Source organism: Acipenser ruthenus, chromosome 3 (genome assembly GCF_902713425.1).
Source record: "Acipenser ruthenus chromosome 3, fAciRut3.2 maternal haplotype, whole genome shotgun sequence".
Lineage (NCBI taxonomy): Eukaryota > Metazoa > Chordata > Actinopteri > Acipenseriformes > Acipenseridae > Acipenser > Acipenser ruthenus.
Window position 1 is genome coordinate 69,067,702 of NC_081191.1, and position 21,008 is coordinate 69,088,709.

Genomic DNA, 21,008 nt, shown 5'->3' on the forward strand with positions numbered 1-21,008 from the left:
GCACATACTTAGCTCCTGCTGGTTTCCGTTATTGTGGGGAGTGATGAAGCCACTTTTAGGGCAGGGTTTAACCAAGAAAGAAAGAAAAAAAAACATGATTTGAAAAACAAACTGACAAAACGATCCCGCGAGAATCCAAACTAGGCTGACCATGGCTATAAGGGAACTGAAAGTATGTCTACTTGGGGTAAGTAAAAAATTCAAAAGTTCAAAACATTCTTTTAGCTTATCAGACACTGAAGAAATAAGGACTTGCTAATCATTTCAAGATTGTGGTTCTGAGATTTGTTTTAAACACAGTCTGCTATTATGACGTTATAATTAATATTGTTGCATTCGTTTTTAAATAATGCTCAGGCATTTATCGTAGAAGTATTTTTTTTCTCCTTGGCTGTCCATACTGTCTGAAAGTACTGTCTGTACTTGCTGAGGTTTTTCTTGTTTGAAAACACCCGTCTTGAAGCTGTGAAGATGCTGACAAAGATTTAAAAGATTAGCCAAAGCCTTTGTTAAAACATTACGATTAGGATAAAAGGTGGCAAACACTTTTAAACGTGTATTATTTGTAAGTGAAAAATAAAGTATGGCATTCCACTTTTTGTTTTGGACAGTCATGGCAATTAAATATTTATTATCAGCATTGCGTCATGGAGTGAGTTGCAGTGTTCGCAATGTGTACTCCGTTTCAAAGGGAGGTACAGTTGACGATTACGTGGCTTGCCTGATAATTACAAGGATAGTCGTCATGTAAACAAAAACACATTTACTCGACAATAAAAATTAATGAGATATGCACAAACTTGGTCTTTCGTGCGGTTATTTACAATAGGCTGCTATATGTAGCATTTTTTAGGATACTCGAGTTTCTATGGAATGCGTATGTTTTTTTCAGTGATATTTATTTTTATGATGTTGCAATGTTTCCTGATAAGAGAAAAAGGCTACTTCTACTGATACAATGTACCCAGCAAGTGTGTGTGTGCGTGTGCGTGCGTGTGTGCGTGCGTGCGTGTGTGTGTAGTTGTTGATGTCACATATTATCCTTAATATTTGATATTATTGAACTTAGTATGTTAAGTTCAAAGCCAATATGCATGTCTTCATTACTGCATACAACCTATAAGTATAATTTAAATTCTATATTTCTTTGATATCCATAATTTATATATTGTATGATTAAACAGCCAAATGAGCTGTTTTCTTCAGTAAGTGAAATGCTCATTTTGATATCACAATTGTTATTACATTATATTGTCATTGCATTTATCACATAAAAATGTATTGCCACAGGTGTATACAAATAATGATATCCTGATATATAATACACACAAATGTTTGACATTAAAAAATAATTACTGATATGATTATTATTTGTACTATGAATAATATGTTGAATGTTAATATTCCTAAAATGAATAACAACATAAAAGTTTATTCGTGATATCAGGAATTTGGATATCAATGTTTGCATTTTTTTTTTAAATATCAATAATAACATTTCTAACAAAAACTGTCTCACTTTTAATTACATTATAGCAATTAAAAATAGAATCATAAATAATAAAAAAAAAACACACACAGTGGTATCTGTAATTTAATTCTTAATTTCAGTAATTGTGAATTCAATGTTAAAACGTATGCACTGCACCAATACATTTTGATGGAGGCATGGTTTGAACAATGCCTGGCTTTGTGCTTTTGCATTTGTCCGAAAGATGTCAACTGTGAAAAGATGTATTATTATCCGTTTAATCTATTCCAGGACACAGGGGTTGGGAAATCAAGTATTGTTTGCCGTTTCGTCCAGGACCATTTTGATCATAACATCTGTCCCACAATAGGGTAAGAAGACAGTACAAACATACTGAACATGTGACTGAAAATATCTGCTAATATTATATGCCTCTCATCGTCCAGTGTATTTTAAAAAAGAAAACAAAAACATTCAAATCCTCTTGTATCTTTCTCTTTAATATTACATGTACATTTCATTAGAATATTAATATTTCAGTGTAATTTAATTTAACCAAATTTAACACCTTGAGAAAGAGATTCGTCTTTTGAGAAGGTATTCATGCTATGAAATATGTTTTAAAGTAATTGTAGCTAACAAAATCATTCCATAACATTTCTCTGCCATGCACATCTATTCAATCTATAGGTCCCAAATGTGCAGTTTTGAAAGAAACACCTGTATGGTTTTATTTTATTTAACTGGCACTACACCTGTAGGATAAGGAAACTTTGGTTTGGAAACCATGCTTTTAGACTGTCTTGCTTTTAAACTGTCATGTGAAACTGTCCCCACCCCATTCACTGGCTTTTTTCCTGTCAATAACCAATCAGCTGCTTCCCCTATTGATTGATATGCTTTCAGCCAGTAATATGCTTTGACCCAGAAGACACTGCTGAGGTGAAAAGACCCAGGCAGTGCAAGTGCAAAAGGATGAGGCATAAACTGCACAGACATATGTTGCTGATGGAAGTGCAAAATGGCAACGTTTTATGGAGTTATTTTGTTAGGTGCAATTACTTTAAGAAAGACATGGTGATCTCTGCAACGTCAGTGGCACATTACAATGCCTCACTGATTTTCTCAATCTACCACACCCTGTTACTTACAGTTTTGCCCAGGCTGTAACACGATTCATTTCCAACACTGACACACTAATGGTGTTCTTGCTTTTCAGTGCATCTTTTTTGACTAAGACAGTCCCCTGTGGTAATGAGCTTCACAAATTTCTAATTTGGGACACAGCTGGACAAGAAAGGGTACGTCACTGTCCACTGCAAGCACAAAACATACTGTAGTGTGTGAAAATGTAATGTTGAGATTGAACACATTTGTCACTGTTGTTTGAGTAAGCCTGGGAGTTCTGGAGTTTTTTCTTATGGTATGCACTCTGTTTTACAGTTTCATTCTTTGGCACCTATGTACTACAGAGGATCAGCAGCGGCTGTTGTAGTATATGACATCACTAAACTGGTAAATTGTCTTTATTCTGATATCTATTGGTCTCCAGATGCTTTTCTTATAATTTCCATTATGATTTCTGTGTAATAAGGGTTTGGCACATTCAAACCCTGGTATAGTATAGGTTGTGTGTCTGGTATTGCAATACCTGACATCTGCAAAATGGAAATTATTTTATACTGTCTGCTTACCATGTTTTGTTACAAGTAAGAAAGATTCAATTAAAATAAACTTATAGAAAGCAGTTGCCAACTAACTGTGAAATGGATAATATTATACTAGGAATTTGAGCATGGAAGAAGAAAATATTTTGGGGTAGATGTGCTAAAGTGTTGCGCCTGTCTCAATAGTCGCAAACCAGTCGCAAATGGGTCTAGGGTGAAATGTACTAAACATGCACAATGCTGTTAGCGGCTTTTTTGGGAATGCTTTGCGGCAGCAGTTTTTCTTTGAGGTTCACTCTTAGATGAATATGTAACTATGGGCGTTCCTGCATAAATTCACAAAAAGGGGGCAGGGATGAGGGTTCTTGAATATTTTAATGAGATGTCCTAAAGCTGCCGGCAATTGCAACACTTACAATTGCATCAATTTGTTAAGAACTTTTGAAAGCATGTTTTAAACAGTCGCAATTGTTGCTGTCATTTCCCAGTCCGCTTTTTCTCATGTGTTGCCAGTTGTGCTCAATGTATTTTTGAGGCAAACACCCAAGTACCTAATTTTCATTAAAGTCAGGGTGTACTTACAAGCCTTGAAAACAAATTTCTATGACATTTCTGGTTTCCCAGCGTGTTGGGAGCAATAGACTGCACACATGTGCAACTACCCCCCCCCCCCCCCAGCTCATTCTGAACATCTGTATAGGACCATGCTCTATTGTGTGTTAATTGTCTAGGCTACTAAGTAGGCCAAGTTAAAAATAATAATAATAAAAATAAAATAAAAAACCCTAAAATCATTTAGTTTCAGTTCTTTTATTTGCATTGTACACCAATGTGTACAATGCAGCAGCGTGATTTATTTTGTGTTACCAGTAGGCTAAAGTTAAAAAAAAAAGTGTGCTAGGTATTCATTTGATTTTACTACTGTACTGTATAGGCCTACTGTACAGATTTGTATTTTTACATAATGTAATGTGTAGCCTACCCAAAACACATTAATGTTATTTCAGCGCAATGATTTATATTTAAAATACATCGAGAACTATAAATGTATGTGTGTGCTATTTTATTGTATTGTTTTTAAACCCGACACCTCTTTATGTTGGACAAACATGTCGGGTTTAGCGAGGGGCTACTGTATGATTATGAAAAGCTTTTGGGGGGTGAAGGTTGGGGCCCCACTATAGAATCTGATGGGATTAAACTGCCTTTCATATATATACAGTACTGTGCAAAAGTTTTAGGCAGGTGTGAAAAAATGCTGTAAAGTAAGAATGCTTTAAAAAATAGACATGTTAATAGTTTATATTTATCAATTAACAAAATGCAAAGTGAGTGAACAGAAGAAAAATCTACATCAAATCAATATTTGGTGTGACCACCCTTTGCCTTCAAAACAGCATCAATTCTTCTAGGTAGACTTGCACACAGTTTTTGAAGGAACTCGGCAGGTAGGTTGGCCCAAACATCTTGGAGAACTAACCACAGTTCTTCTGTGGATTTAGGCAGCCTCAGTTGCTTCTCTCTCTTCATGTAATCCCAGACAGACTCGATGATGTTGAGATCAGGGCTCTGTGGGGGCCATACCATCACTTCCAGGACTCCTTGTTCTTCTTTACGCTGAAGATAGTTCTTAATGACTTTCGCTGTATGTTTGGGGTTGTTGTCATGCTGCAGAATAAATTTGGGGCCAATCAGATGCCTCCCTGATGGTATTGCATGATGGATAAGTATCTGCCTGTACTTCTCAGCATTGAGGAGACCATTAATTCTGACCAAATCCCCAACTCCATTTGCAGAAATGCAGCCCCAAACTTGTAAGGAACCTCCACCATGCTTCACTGTTGCCTGCAGACACTCATTCGTGTACCGCTCTCCAGCCCTTCGGTGAACAAACTGCCTTCTGCTACAGCCAAATATTTCAAATTTTGACTCATCAGTCCAGAGCACCTGCTGCCATTTTTCTGCACCTCAGTTCATGTGTTTTCGTGCATAGTTGAGTCGCTTGGCCTTGTTTCCACGTCGGCGGTATGGCTTTTTGGCCGCAAGTCTTCCATGAAGGCCACTTCTGACCAGACTTCTCCGGACAGTAGATGGGTGTACCAGGGTCCCACTGTTTTCTGCCAATTCTGAGCTGATGGCACTGGTGGACATCTTCCGATTGCGAAGGGAAGTAAGCATGATGTGTCTTTCATCTGCTGCAGTAAGTTTCCTTGGCCAACCACTGCGTCTACGGTCCTCAACGTTGCCCGTTTCTTTGTGCTTCTTCAAAAGAGCTTGGACAGCACATCTGGAAACCCCTGTCTGCCTTGAAATTTCTGCCTGGGAGAGACCTTGCTGATGCAGTATAACTACCTTGTGTCTTGTTGCTGTGCTCAGTCTTGCCATGGTGTATGACTTTTGACAGTAAACTGTCTTCAGCAACCTCACCTTGTTAGCTGAGTTTGGCTGTTCCTCACCCAGTTTTATTCCTCCTACACAGCTGTTTCTGTTTCAGTTAATGATTGTGTTTCAACCTACATATTGAATTGATGATCATTAGCACCTGTTTGGTATAATTGTTTAATCATACACCTGACTATATGCCTACAAAATCCCTGACTTTGTGCAAGTGTACCTAGAAGAATTTATGCTGTTTTGAAGGCATTCTTACTTTACAGCATTTTTTCATACCTGCCTAAAACTTTTGCACAGTACTGTATATATATAGTGTAAGCCAATAGAAAACATAACTCTTCCAGCCCCGCTACTCTCACTATCTATATACAATGTAGAAAGGAGGAGCCTCAAACATCACATTGTCACATGATTTGAAAGGAACAAGGAACTCAGGTCAGTCTCAATTAAGATTCTCCAGACAAGCTCAATGCAAGCTCAAACTCTAATAAAAGTATTTTCGAATACTGTTAATTAGTTAATTAGAATACTGAAGCAGTCGTACAGTATGTCTCTCCTGCAGAACCAAATCCTTTTGTAGAATTCCACAGCGAGAGAAATAGAGAAATCAGAAGGAAAGGTAGTTATGTAAACATAATTTTGGTATACATATCACTACAGTTATTACTACAGTTATCATCCTTTGTTCAGTATTATTTTTTTATACCACACTGGTGTTCTTAACCCTAGTAATGAGCAATAGTGGTGGTGTAGTGGATATGTGGGTCTAGAGAACAGCGTATGCAATTGAGATTAAACACATTCTTCAACACAGATTTTGGGGTTATGTGGAGGCTGACTGTCTGTCTGTACAGTATGTCTGTGTGTATGCATATCACACAATTTAATATATGTAGAATAGAAGTACTTATTCATTTGGGATGGTCCTTAGATAAAACTTCTGTCTGGTTTAGGTCATGATATTTTCTTACAATACTGTAATTTGTATGTTATTGACCTAGTTTTTTTTTTTTTTAATTTCAGGACTCATTTATAACATTAAAGAAATGGGTAAAAGAGTTAAAGGAGCATGGCCCAGAAGACATTGTAGTTGCCATTGCAGGAAACAAGAGCGATCTTGGTGACATCAGGTCAGTTCTTGGCATATCAGCACTTCTTTGTTTTTGAGGTGGAATCTGAAAAAAAAACCTCCTCCCTTTTTAGCATGTGGCTGTTCCCAATTAGCACCAATTATCTAATTTGGGAACAGCCACATTCTCACATATATTTGGTAGGGATAGGAATTAACCCCACCAAATTACCACCACCAATACACAAACCAAAACACTATTTACAAGCAGGGCCCTGCCCTGCCACAACGCTTTACAAAGAACTTGAGAATAAAATACACACACGTATATATACATATATATATTTTTTAAATATTTACAATTTTTAAATAATTTTGTGTTAGTTTCTTTTTAGGTGTGTATCCCTTTAAAAAGACAATCCTGTTTCTTAATTAGTTGATGCGCACACTTTTTGAAAACAGGATATATTTTCCGATAAGGTTAGAGGAAACTGGTGAAGAAACAGGAGTAGAGATTTATAGCTATTGATTGTTTGAAATACATTTGTTATTCAGGTTCTTAGAAACAGAAAAATGCCAATCAATGGAATAAAATGGTTAAAAAATACTTTAATGTGAGGTGTTTGCCTATGAGACTGACAATGATTGGTATGTATAGGGTTTGTTGTATCTTAATATAAAATAAACTTGATTATCTTGATTATACTGTGTTTGTATTTTTTAGTAGTATTAGCAATAAAAAGTAGGTCTCTGCGAGCCTAGGTGAATTTTTCTTTTTAAATCCTACGATATTGCGATATGGAAATTCTTATCGATATTGAACGATATCGATAACAAAATATCGATATTGGTACCCACCACTAATATAAACATATAAAATAAACAATGAGAAATTTAGCTATATGAACTGTAATGTGGAACGTGCCATCATTACCTTTGGTGCTGCTCTGACGTTTTTATGGAAAAAAAATAAATAGAAGTATACTTCATAAATTAATTTATTTCAGTGTGTTTTAAATTTGAATATGCACTTATTAATTTGCTGTATGAGGTCTTTCAGAATATGTGTTTTGAACCTGTTCTAAGTATAAAATATTCCCTTAAAAAGGTGCTTTAATGAGAGCATTTGTATTTTACAGTCTGACTGGGAAGAGTATACCGTTTGCTTTTGCACACGCGTATTGGATTTCTTATGAGGAAAAGTGCAAAACAACAGTAAATGCATTATTGTAATTCAAGTAACAGATTTAACTCTGTCACCTGAGTTAGTGCTTGTAAACATTAGTTAGTACTGTATGTGTATTTTGACTCGGTTGTTATTTATTTTAATTAAACTGAACATTTTGTGAAGGTTAACCGTTTATAATGTAGGGTAAAGTGGTGGGAAAAAAGTGGTCACAATTTATTAATTCTAACAATGGCTTGGTTTACGTGCACTTGAAAATGGACTCTACAGTCATGACTGTGTGACGTTGTCACGCGAATACATCATGCATCCGCAAAAGAACGTCCTTTTGGCAGTGCGACTTTAAGGGCAGGTCAATCGCTTTTTCACAATAAAAATAGCTGTAAAAACCCATGTAAACCGGAGCAGGAATCGTGCTTGTGGCTCACGAAGTTTCAGCAGTCAAGATCCCGTTCTTCTGACTTAATCTCATGTAATCTCCAGCAGAAAGGCCGTACAAAACACACACACACACGCACACGCACACACGCACACGCACACGCACACACACACGCACACACACACACACACACACACACAATGTACATTTATGGACTAATTTAACACTAGAACCACCGCGGTTATACTCATACCTACAACCGCCGCTGGCAGTCATTATCACGGTACATTTTAAACATCATTAATATTAAAATGAAAGACAAACTATCGGATACAACTCAAAAGTTTTATTCAAGCACATCATGTCAAACATCTGCACAGCCGAAACGGCATATTAAATGAACAATTAAACATAAACGGGTTTATTTTCTAACTTACCACATATTAAGTGTTATTTCCTAATTGCTTATGCCTCAAAAGTATAGAAAATGGCTATTATTCCCCACAAACTTTGCTTTTGTGACCAGGACAGTGATATTTTGAAATTTACCTATTTTCCAGAACATTCCAGATAGATTCAGTGCTGAGTAAACTTGGAGTAACTTCTAGAACTTTCTAGAACTTTCCAGTAATATAAATAGTAGTATAAATACAGGGGCCTTAAGCCCACCAGTTCAGTTTAGTTCCAGCTGCCTAAGTGGATACATATCTGCATTTTTCTGAGATGGCATCAAGGTCATAGGAGACTTCAAAATGGTGGCATTCCTGATGGGTCTCCAAGGCGGTTTTACCAAGTTTCCCTGCTATCTTTGCCTTTGGGACAGCAGGGACACCAAGGCGCACTACCACAGGCGGGACTGGCCACAGCGGACCGAGTTCTCTGTGGGGAGGAACAACGTCAAGTGGGAGCCACTGGTGGACCCCCGGAAGGTGCTGATGCCACCACTGCACATCAAATTGGGCCTTATGAAACAATTTGTCAGAGCTCTAGATAAGGAGTCGGCAGCCTTCAAGTACCTTCAAGACTTCTTCCCTAAGCTGTCTGAGGCAAAGGTCAAAGCCGGTGTCTTCGTCGGACCACAGATAAAGAAGATCCTGGAGTGCAATGAATTCCCCAAGAAGCTCACTAGTAAGGAGAAAGTGGCTTGGAACAGCTTTGTCGCAGTGGTTCGGGGCTTCCTGGGCAATCACAAGGCCAATAACTATGTGGAGCTGGTTGAGACTCTGGTGAAGAACTACGGCACAATGGGCTGTAGGATGTCCCACAAAGTCCATATCCTTGATGCTCATCTTGATAAATTCAAGGAGAACATGGGAGCGTACTCGGAGGAGCAAGGCGAGCGCTTCCACCAGGATATACTGGACTTTGAACGCCGCTACCAAGGACAGTATAACGAGAACATGATGGGAGACTACATTTGGGGGCTGATTTGTGAAAGTGATTTACAGTATAATCGTAAATCTCGAAAAACTACTCACTTCTAAATCTTTTGTAGTCATTTTTGTATTACTTTAGTATAAATACATGTTAATTTGGATTCATATGTTGTTTTTTTCTGACTTTATGTGAACGAAAAGATACAAATTCGCCCGTTTTCTCATTGGATATAGGTACATTTCAAAATATCACTGTCCTGGTCACAAAAGCAAAGTTTGTGGTGAATAATAGCCATTTTCTATACTTTTGAGGCATAAGCAATTAGGAAATAACACTTACTACCCAGGAACAAAAATTGTGTTACATAGTGGAATCAAAGGGTTGTCAGTGAAAAATTGCAGTTTTATGGAAATCTGTTAGTCAGCTACTAGAGGGGAAGCAGGCCTTAGCTAGGCAAATATTTTTGATGACGTTTTTAAACATCAAATTGCATATTGTCTATTGTGAATTATAAAGGCCTGACATAAAATGACTATTCAATTGTTTTATTTCTAGGATTGGCTAAATGGGCTGGGTCTTTCTTTTTCATTTCTGAGACCGAGATTAAATATCTGTATATAAAAATATTTGTGCACATTAATTCACTAATTTGCTTCAGATTAATGCCTGTCCCTGTGATACATGGTGCAGACACAAGTCATATTTTAATGAAGTTCTGTGTGTATGTTACATACCTAATGTTTTTTGCACTTGCAGAGAGGTTCCTGTAAAAGAAGCTAAAGAATACGCTGAATCAATAGCAGCTATTTTTGTAGAAACCAGTGCTAGGAATGCTGTTAATGTTGAGGACCTCTTTCAAAAAATCAGTAAGTAATTTTAGTTTTCAAAACCATTTTTGCTCATTCAGATCACCCAAATTATTTTGCATATATATATAGTCAAAATAAACTGGGAGATTGTAATCATATAATTGTGTATTTCAGGCCGGCTGATCCCACCGCTGGATACTCAAGAACTAGAAAATAGTGAAACTTTTAAACTGACAAGACAGCCAGCATCACCTAGCAAACGCTGCTGCTAACAAGAGAAAAATACATCGGAACAATCTAGGCGTCTGACAATAATTTCAAACAGACATACTTGAAAACTAGATCATTGGCTTCAGTCAGCAGGAGAAGGCACACATTTATTCTTTCAAAGAACAAATATCCCAAATGTAAAAATAAATAAATAAATAAATAAATAAATAAATAAATAATTCCAAAACAATATTTTTTTGTCATATTCCCGGTTTTACATCACTGTCTGAGATCAGGTATATTTTTTTCCCTTGATGTCTGCTAAAGTCTATGTTTTTTCACCTACAACCAAGGTGATTTTAGCCTATGTGGATATCAAGGATGTAATGCTACACAGTTGTCAAATTGAAGCTGACTTTTATTGGAGTGGAGTTTGCCGGAGTTAGTTCAGCGAGTCTTTGCTCCCTAACCAGTGAATGTTGTGCAACTTAAGCAGACATTTCAACAGAATACCAGTGTTGTAGTTCCATGTGTTTTCATTACTGTAGATTATTATGTTAATTTTGCCTGTCAGCACCTATTTAATCTTGTCTTGTATTATTACTTCTAATTGTTTATGTACAATTTTGCCAATCAGCATACATTTCTTTTATACAGCAACAATAAAGTGTCCTTAATAGATAAAGTCAGAAACTAATTTTAAAAAAGTGTTTTTGGACGGCCAAATTCTGTTGGTGATAGCCTTTGAATACTAATTAAAATTAAGAAACACAGGATTCCATTTATAGAAATAAAATAATAGAGCAGGGACTTAAGCAGAGGTTTGTTCCAAATGAAAACAAAAAAATACAGAATAAAGAGACTGCCAGTTGTCTAAGGCTTATCATCACCCGGTGTACATAGACATTATGCGAGATTAAGCTGTGAAAATGTGCCTGGAGGTGTTGTGTGAACACTACAATTGAATGTTGTAGATTAAATAACATAAGGTAAATATATAAGATTTGGTGCGATGCAGTGAAATAAGAGTGTGCTGAGAGTGGCTATTCCATTGCAGGCCAGTTCTACATAAGAGTCACCATCAATACCTGCCAGTGTGTTTTGCTTGAGAGTTATGGAGGAGTAATTTAGTTTTCTGAGTTTAATTTAAAAATCCTGATTCTGAATTCGATGGTGATGGAGCACTGACTCTGGGAGCATCATCTATGACTTGGATTCGTACTAAAGTCGTCTTATCTGTATATGTACCACTTACCTATTCTAACTTTGGTTGATTTAGTAGAATCTACGGATTTGTTAACAGACATTCTGAAAGGATTGGTTGTTGGAAACCGAATTGTGATTCAGCCATGCTAATAAGGCATGCATTTAAAACAAAAAAAAAGAACAGTTTACAACAGCAATAAGGCATTCCTGGACAGATGTAACCAAGCGTTCTCTGGGTATTGCCATTCATTTAGTTATGGTGTTGGCAACTGGCTACTTACCTATTTTGTGTCTTTGTGTTTAACGACAAAGTGCCTTAAACGTGGTGGAGTGTGTACATACGACCATACTCCTGGCACACTTGTTTTGTCACACAGGTTTTGCATAGGTCCAATTATGACGAAACCTGCCAAGGGCATTCATTAGCACACGTTATTTAATGTATCAGGGGTATATGGACACTGCCTGTCAGTCTGACTGACCATCTGTCTGTATGTTACCCTGACATTTTTTCATGTGCATATAGTGGATACAGATCATGGACTGGTTCTTCTGATTGCTCTAATTTTGAACTCACAGCCAATGTGTAAGATGAATATCACTGGCATGCTTGTTTACTACTACTGTCTATAGTTGACTTATATGACAATGAGAATGCTCCTTTTATAGTCCAATAAGCAGAAATCAAATGGCGTTGCATATTACTTATTTGTCTGTGACAGTGTAATATTGTAATCTGGTACAATCTTTTACAACACATTTTTTTTAATTTTAAATGGGACAGAAGATAAGTAATGTAGAAATACCCCAATGTAATGCTAAAATCAATGCTCAGTCAAATGTATTATATTAAATAGCCATTTAGTGTTATGCATATTAAATAAATGAAACACATGGACCTCTATTAAGAGACATGGTTCTGTATAAATAGTAGATTGTACTTAGTGTTACTTATACAGCTCAAAAGGCAATGGGTCATGTTGCCGTAGCGTTATAAAGTCATTAGATGGCTTGGTTTGGGTGCTTTTGTTCTGTGTTGCTGTATTGTTCTACTGACCTGTAGAAGTTGTTACTCAACTGTTGACAGGTATTGAGAGAGTGTCTTATAATAACCTTCAGAAGGCAATTAATACCCATGTGAAGGCTTTCTCTTGGAACCAAACCCCTTAAGCATTGCCCCCAGCCTAAGTATTGTTTAAACCATTGTACAACATTTAATGCCTTATCTCCTTACTGAAACAGGGCACAATGCGTTTTGTTAAGTGGGCTGGTTCTACAAAACAAAATGTGCATGTGCCAAATCATATTGTTAAACCTGCTAAATATATTCGCTCTGCAAATCTTCTGCAAAGATTTTATCTTAATCTTGTCTTATTAATAAACTTTGTTATATTATTTCTGTTTTCTTGTTTCTTGCTTGAGTGTATGCTTCCTTTTAAACATTATAAATGTGTGGAGACAATGGCACCAATGACTCCACACAAAACCCCCATAATGCTGCTGTAAATTGTGTATAAATTGTAAAATTGTGACTGTAAAGTCTGATTTTACCGTCCTCTACAAATGCAGCGTATGTAAAGAATGGTTTTCACCTGCCGTTCTGCACCCGCTATCAAATTTCCACTTTGCCATCATTAATCCATTACAATTATATTGAAATGCATTCAAATGAAGAAAAGAGCATGGAATAGGATGGCATCAGGATACTAAGCGGGCGCAAACATTATAATGTCATGTAAGGATTTTGTCTTGCACTTAGGCAATTTCTGACACTCCAAAAACTTTACACCTCTTTTACAAGGTGCAAACCATTGTAGAAGAGAGTAATTAAGAGCTGTATAAAAGTACACACCTTCAGAGACCTGTCATTGGCTTCAGAATGGCTGCTGTGGTACACTTCCTGATGCGGCGACACATGTTTCTTGTTGAGGAGAGGCAGGAACGTGTTCGGAGGAGAAGACCCTTCCGCTGACATATTTTTTTGGTTTGTATTTTTGTGCTCCACAAATGTCATACAGCGACTACTGCTCTCTGTACTCCTAATTCTGCCGATGCACTCATTGAGACCCTGTGGCAAAGTGGTTTGCAGTGCGTAGGTGTAGAGGTGATGCAGTGCTCAGGAATGATTTGAAACAACACAGTTCACGGTTAAACAGCTCTTTATTGGCTGATAAATAATAACTGGCTCTACACACCAATGTGTATCACTCAGTTAAACCACGGGGTTCATTCGCGAAATAATAAGACACTAAACAAGACACACACAAATACAGACACGATCACTTAATCCAGGGGGTCAAACTATATATTTTGTCCCTTTACTTTTTTTCGTTAATTATACTGTATATGTATTATACCTTGTTGTGTTGGTTTGTCTTTAAAAGGTTTAAAATAAAATATAAAAATGGAAAAGTATTCAAAGGATAAACAATCACAATAAAGTCTCCCTACACAAACATATTGGTTTGACCCAAGATCTGCACCATGGCTAACGTTAGCTAAGTGGAAGTGCTGGCTGTGCGGCCGAATTCACAACTGTTCTCTTGTTAACGTATGAGCACGCAGTGTATGGTTGATCTGTACTGCCTGTAATATTGTCATGAATCAGCTGTTTCAACCAATTAACATTGCTGTGTGAGGCCTGGCATTTAATGTTTTAACCAATTAGCACAAAGCATTGCCATGTGAGGGCGGGTGCTTATTGTTTCAACCTATCAACACCAAGCATAGCCCTGTTATAGTGAGCTCAGCAATGTCTGATGACAAAACGTGAAAAACATTCTCTAGCATCCAGCACTACTTTTAAAACAAAGCCAAGCAAAGAATATTTTAATTGTTAACATACATACAGTATATCAATATATCTATCAATGAACAAGCCATATTATAATGTTTTGTACATGTTATTGTTTGTGTTTGTTTAGCACTTCCCTTTAATAAGCTGCATGTTGGAATTATGTACTGTACAGCATTGTACAGATATGCCACTGGAACTGGTTCTGCCATTTGGTGTTACTTGTGTTTGTATTTAATAAATGCTCAGTTCGTAAATATTCTATATTTTATGCTGAAACACCTGTCCAATGTTGTGGGTTTACTATTTTACAAAAACAGTAATTTGAAAAAGATTGAGCAGTAAAAATGAGGTTCACCAGAGCTTCGCTTCGCTTGCAATTCTTCTTTACTTTTGCATCCCCACTTTTAAACAAAGTTACGTGCCCCTGTATAGGGCACAGTGCAAAATAATTGCCTGGCTGCCATATTATTATTTGCACTGCGCCTATACTTACATCACCCCCTAGTGTGAACTTTTTGATTGAAAGGGTGAATAAATAGAGTTTAGCACATAGATGTCTATTATTTAAAATAATCACAATTAAATACATTCTGACAGCAGCTGTGGAAACCAAATTTCAGAAGTCTACGATCATTTTATGATAACAACTAAAATATTTACAGCTGTTAAATGGCTGTTAACACATCAAAGACTATTTTTAGTATGTTACAAATTATGTTCGGGAGTCAATGTGAACAGGGTCCAGTTCCAACTTCTCTCCTGAAAAATAAAGAACAATCGATTTTCTAAATAATATTTCATCCTAGGTACAGTTTGTGAAAAAATAAAAAATTCAGTTGGCACCATTGGCGATTTTAGAATGGTCCATTTTTATAAGGCTATGGATTCATTTTTTTTCACACAGCTTTACCACACAGCACATAAAGGATGCCATTGTGAAAAGGGGACATTCTGAATCAGTTTCCGCTGTGATACACATGCACTATTCACTACAGCACAGTGCAGCCCTGTGTAAGTTTATTGACCAACACTGTGGTTTTCAAATCAGTGTGCTAGGCATGATTCAGCGGGCTAGCTCAAAAGGTCAGGTAGTCTTGAGCGTGGATGTTACTAGTGGCTAAACAGGACAATTCATGGCAGTATTTTGCAACAGAAAAACAAAAACTAGTAAACTCACAATATTATTATCACCATATGGAAATGTCTCGGCCAGAATACAACGGCATGTGCTCCATTAGCTAAGTGTTATACAGTATGTTGCACCTCACATGTCCTTTTTATTGTTGGGGAATAGTTCTGTCCATGATTCAGTCCTTGCCTGAGCACCCCAGCGTTCATCTCAACAGTGTAGAAAAAAATGTTTTTAGTACGTTTGATTAAAAGAATTGCAATACAAAAAATGACAAGCTTGGTCAGCATTTACCATCTAAACTCTGCTTCAGAGTCTGGCTCCTCTCCTTAATCCACAGATGTCAAAAGTTTTAAAAGCATGTAGAGCCAGTCTGGACAAATTATAAATTAAATGGTCTTAATTTTGGCTCAAGACTGTGTATATTCAGTTCTGTAGTTTGTGACTAGACCAATGTTTACTGGAAATTAAGAATTTGAAAAACAACACTGTATACTGTGTCATATACTGTAGAAAGTGAAGGATCTTCTTAGTTTTTGTCTCAAAAATACAGTTTCTTGATACTTATAACCAAGGCATTATTAATTAGTATTCTTTATTGTTCTATTTATTTTATGTATTGTTTCATACAGTATGTAAAGAAATTATTTCATATGTATTTATGAAATGGAATGCAAATTAAAACTGTCCTAAAATGAACAGAAATGGGACACACACGCAATCACAGTGTTGACACGTATTGTACTTTTTGCATGTGTTTGAAATTGATGGAGGAGAGAGGTGTAAACTTGTGAGGTTATCTTTTTCAGTACAAACAAAATAATCTTTAAAGGAAATCTGAATATGAATTAAATTAATAATTTTTTTAAATAATAAAATATCTTAATCGTACTGTCATATCAAAAGTGCAGGAATAAAGCCAAAAAAGTTATACAAAAAAAAAAAAAAAAAAGTGTGGCAGCGCACGTGGGCTAGTGGTGGTACATTAGTCTTGTCCATTTAGACTATGGGCCTCATTTACGAAAGGGCACTAAATTTGGAGTGGTCAGCCTAACTTGCTGTCACAGGCAGTCTTGGCATGTCCCTTTTGTGCTATAAGAAATTAGATCCTTTTGCATGGAAGGCCTCTGTTGCGAGGTTGTGTGGTTCTTCGATGGAGCCAGATTCAGTTACAATGTGTTTGCCCACTGAAGACATACAGGAGAAAAGAGGTTGGACACCAAGTGATATGAAAAATAATTTGGCCCACACCAGTATTCTGGATGGAGGGGGTACCTCATAAAATTGATATCAACATGAAATGTATCAAGGAAACTGTTATCAATCTAGAACCATTGTTTCTGGTGGAGTACTGACTCTGAACAGAGGGGTTAGAAGAAATCCTCTGGTAAATATGACAAGTGTCGGAGTACAGAAGTGCTTACCTCCATTGCTGTGTGAACTTCTGCAAAGAGCATGATTTCCACGCAGCACGCAGCCCGTGAAATCGCGATTTTCACAGGGCCCTAATGTGTAGCACCTCGTTCTACTCGTATTGAATAGGGCTTTTCAGAAAAAAAATGCTAGGAGCACCCTACTCACTTCTGGCAAATTGCCAGACGATGGGTAACTGACGAGTTTTATTCGAACTTCAGCCTAACCCTTTACCCTGTAGGGGATGTGGGTCCTAAAATCTAAGTATTGCTGTAATAACCTTAGGAACCAGTCTTCCAAATTCTTTGAAAATCTTTTGGTTTCAAGTCCCATCACTGGTCATTAACCACCCTTGAAATTTGCTATTTGTACCAAGTTTAGGCCGTAATAACTTACGTGGGGGGACTCCAAAAAATCACCCAAAGATATGTTTGGATAGATGTTAATGAGATCTACAAGCATCAAGCAAAATATTATGGTATCTGGGGATTTTTGGCAGATTTTTGGCAGATTTTTGAAGTTGTATTTGTCATGCATTCGCGCACTGCTTATGGCCACTTTGGTGAGGCTAAAATACCACATAGTTCTATCCAAACTGGCTATTTCTTCGATTGTGCATTCTCTGAGGATTGATCTAGAGGAAAAAGTAACAGTATGTGCTTCCACTGGCACTAGCTTGGAGCGGAGGGGTTATGAACTTGCATGGGACTTGGGACTTCTTTGTTACAATGACACATTTGAAACTACCAATTTCAAACAGAATGTGTTTACTGTATAATGTTGCTGTTACAAGCATTGCATTATTAATTAGGGTCGTTACGTTTAATATGTCTCATTCAGATGAACGCGCAGGGTTTAACACTGATTTTCAACACTTGTCAAGTGTCTGCATTTAAAAAAAAAAAAAAAGACGCGTTCGCGTCTACTAGTAACTAATATAAGTCTTTTTTGTGTACTCGAATATGTAACATGCAATTCTAATATTTCTTATTTTTATTTTCGTGTAATTATGTATTCGACTACACTGACCCATCCCTAACTCACTGAAAGCAACATTTTCTTAAAGTATGTTATACATTTGTTGAGGTGAGGTGGAGTCATAGGGAACCTTTTGTGTATCGTGAAGAATTTAGTGAACCCATCAAGCTACAAGGCTAGATACGCCCCTGTTAATAACAAATAGATATTCTTTAAAAAACTACACACCCCTGAAATGTTGTGTTTTTTGTTTTTTTTTAACAAAAGGCTTAAATTCATAAATATCAGGGGAAACAATGTCTTGTAATTTGCCCAAACATTAATATTTTTCAACAAAACTTTCAGGATATATTGTAAAGTCCCTCAGGTCTTTGAAAACACTAAGCAGAATACATAATAATATTAATAAAAATGCTTACTTTTTTTTTTTTTTTTAAATCGTTGAGTACTGGATTTAGTGAATTGATATATCATCACTTTCTTTGCAGTACCTACAGACCTGCACTGCTTCACTTTATTATTATTTATTTCTTAGCCGACACCCTTATCCAGGGCGATTTACAATTGTTACAAGAAATCACATTATTTTTAAATACAATTACCCATTTATACAGTTGAGTTTTTACTGGAGCAATCTAGGTAAAGTACCTTCCTCAAGGGTACAGCAGCAGTATCCCACACCTGATATTAAACCCACAACCCTCCGGTCAAGAGTCCAGAGCCCTAACCACTACGCCACACTGCTACTTTACCTATAGACTGTTTCTGCTTGCCTGTACCAAATGCCTGCATCATAGTGCTTTCTTTCATTTTGGGTTACAAAGATGTCATTCCAAATAAACAGATGCAATATTCCACGTACCATAGAATATTATTCTATTATATAATATTCTAATATATTATATTCTAGAATATTCATGAAAAATGTAACGTTTTTTAAAAAATTCTAAATTTGTCCAGGTAAATTTTCTCTATTAAGGGTGGTGCTATTTAGATCCTCAATGCTCAATGCAGGCAGCAGTGTGGAGTAGTGGTTAGGGCTCTGGACTCTTTACCGGAGGGTCATGGGTTCAATTCCCGGTGGGGACACTGCTGCTGTACCCTTGAGCAAGGTACTTTACCTAAATTGCTCCAGTAAAAACCCAACTGTATAAATGGGTAATTGTATGTAAAAATAATGTGATATCTTGTAAGTCGCCCTGGATAAGGGCGTCTGCTAAGAAATAAATTATTATTATTATTATTATTATTATTATTATCAATGTTTAGATCATTAAAACACAGAGGTGGAAATAAGACTCCTATTGCATAACAGTTTCACCCATGCCAGGTTTCACCACGTGCTTAGCCACAGGTAACAAGGTCAGGTGTGTCATATTAAACACATAGTAAAACCAGGAACAGATCAAACTGCTATGCCATGGGAGTCTTATTTCCAATCCTGAAATAGACCCCCACTGTATAACCTTGGGCAAGCCACTTGATCTTCAGATGCAATACTGTGTAAAGACAGGCAAGATATTTCTGCACAGCTATCTTCTTTTAATGGTCTATGAGAACGAGTTTGTAAAGAAGCAAATGAATACACTGTTACAAACACTTTTCTAATTAACGTTTTTCCTTAACAAGACAGTGTTTCTATTTTGTGTTGCAGCTTCAGAACAAGGACCTCCTCATTTTTAAATTCCATACACAGTGTGATGCAAATGTCATGGGGAAAGTACCAAAGCTTCACTATTTATTTAAAGTATTTTCAATGGATTGTTAATCATTTGCTTCACCCACTGAAGGAAGTAGGTAGCTGAGCCCTACCTATATAGGATGTTTGAACTGCCACAGGGTTTGTCAACTCTGTTTACCTGTATGAGGTAACTGTTGGGTTGTGACTCTTTAACATCACAGTTAACAAATCTACATTCAAGTTACTCCATCTATGCAATAAGTTATAATAATTAGAGGTGTGAGCTCTTTGAGATTTCGTTCCACAGTATATAGCTTGTCCTAGATGGAGGCATTAAATGCAATCAAGGTGAGCTTGTTAGTGTTCATCTACCTCACCAGTGGGCTATCCTTCACAAAATGTGTGGTAAAGCATAGAAAACATTATCTTATTGTATAGCCCAAAATGCATCTTTAATAATCAATCAAGATTGATCTATCAATCAATCCTTTATTTACATAGCACCTTTTATACAAAAAGTATATTAAAGCACCATACTGGACAAAACAGAAGAAAATCAAAATACAATTCATGTGTATAAAAATTAAAGAAGTTTAGAATTCAGTTTAAAAGGCTAATATATAAAAAAAAAGAAAACAAATATAATACATTTGTGTAGAGATTAAAGAGAAACACAGTTTAAAATTCAGTTTAAAAAGGTAATCTAAAAAAAGTAAGTTTTCACTTTTGACTTAAAGTCATCAATTGATGTAGCACTTCTGATCTGAGGTGGCAGTGCATTCTACAATGTGGGAGCACAGTGACTAAAAGCTCTCTCTCTCCCTACCTTTTTGTGTATACTTGTGGGAGGCTCAGAAGGCCTGCAGTAATAGATAAAGATTTTATTTAAAACAAAAAACAAAACAAAACAAAAAAACAGCATTCTTTTATTTGGTTAACAATTTAATGATCTGACATTTTTTACCGTTAGTACCAGTAATGAGTATATTAGCTGTAACCTCATTTATTTATCAAAGGCACCACCTTGTCCCAACACCCACGCCAGATGTGCGTACCCCCTCCCACAGCAACATTTTCATTTAGAATTAAAATACTGTTAAGTAAGCACAAAGCAGTGCTTGTTCGTGTTGCAATTGAAATAGTATAGTGGTTCAAGATATGGTTAGCCTGTGAGATTGATTTATTTAATCAATACAGCTGACTGTGGTAACCATCAAAAATGTGTGTTAGAACTTCTTTACC

General features: G+C 36.5%; 1 protein-coding gene across 1 annotated transcript; it reads left to right on the forward strand.

Annotated features, from left to right (window-relative positions):
• Positions 1-13,163, forward strand: LOC117435490 (ras-related protein Rab-31-like). Its single transcript, XM_034058691.3, has 7 exons — positions 1-187; positions 1,763-1,842; positions 2,691-2,772; positions 2,915-2,986; positions 6,556-6,662; positions 10,300-10,409; positions 10,527-13,163. Exons 1-7 carry the CDS (start codon positions 152-154, stop codon positions 10,622-10,624), a joined length of 585 nt encoding a protein of 194 aa, XP_033914582.1. The 5' UTR covers positions 1-151; the 3' UTR covers positions 10,625-13,163.
• Positions 13,164-21,008: the final 7,845 nt, after the last annotated feature.

Bases quoted from the DNA above. Each gene is read 5' to 3' on its own strand.
- LOC117435490 (XM_034058691.3), top strand. From the start codon at position 152: ATGGCTATAAGGGAACTGAAAGTATGTCTACTTGGG. The intron at 1,843-2,690 runs GTAAGAAGACAG...CTTGCTTTTCAG, and splicing joins AACATCTGTCCCACAATAGG to TGCATCTTTTTTGACTAAGA. The intron at 10,410-10,526 runs GTAAGTAATTTT...TGTGTATTTCAG, and splicing joins GGACCTCTTTCAAAAAATCA to GCCGGCTGATCCCACCGCTG.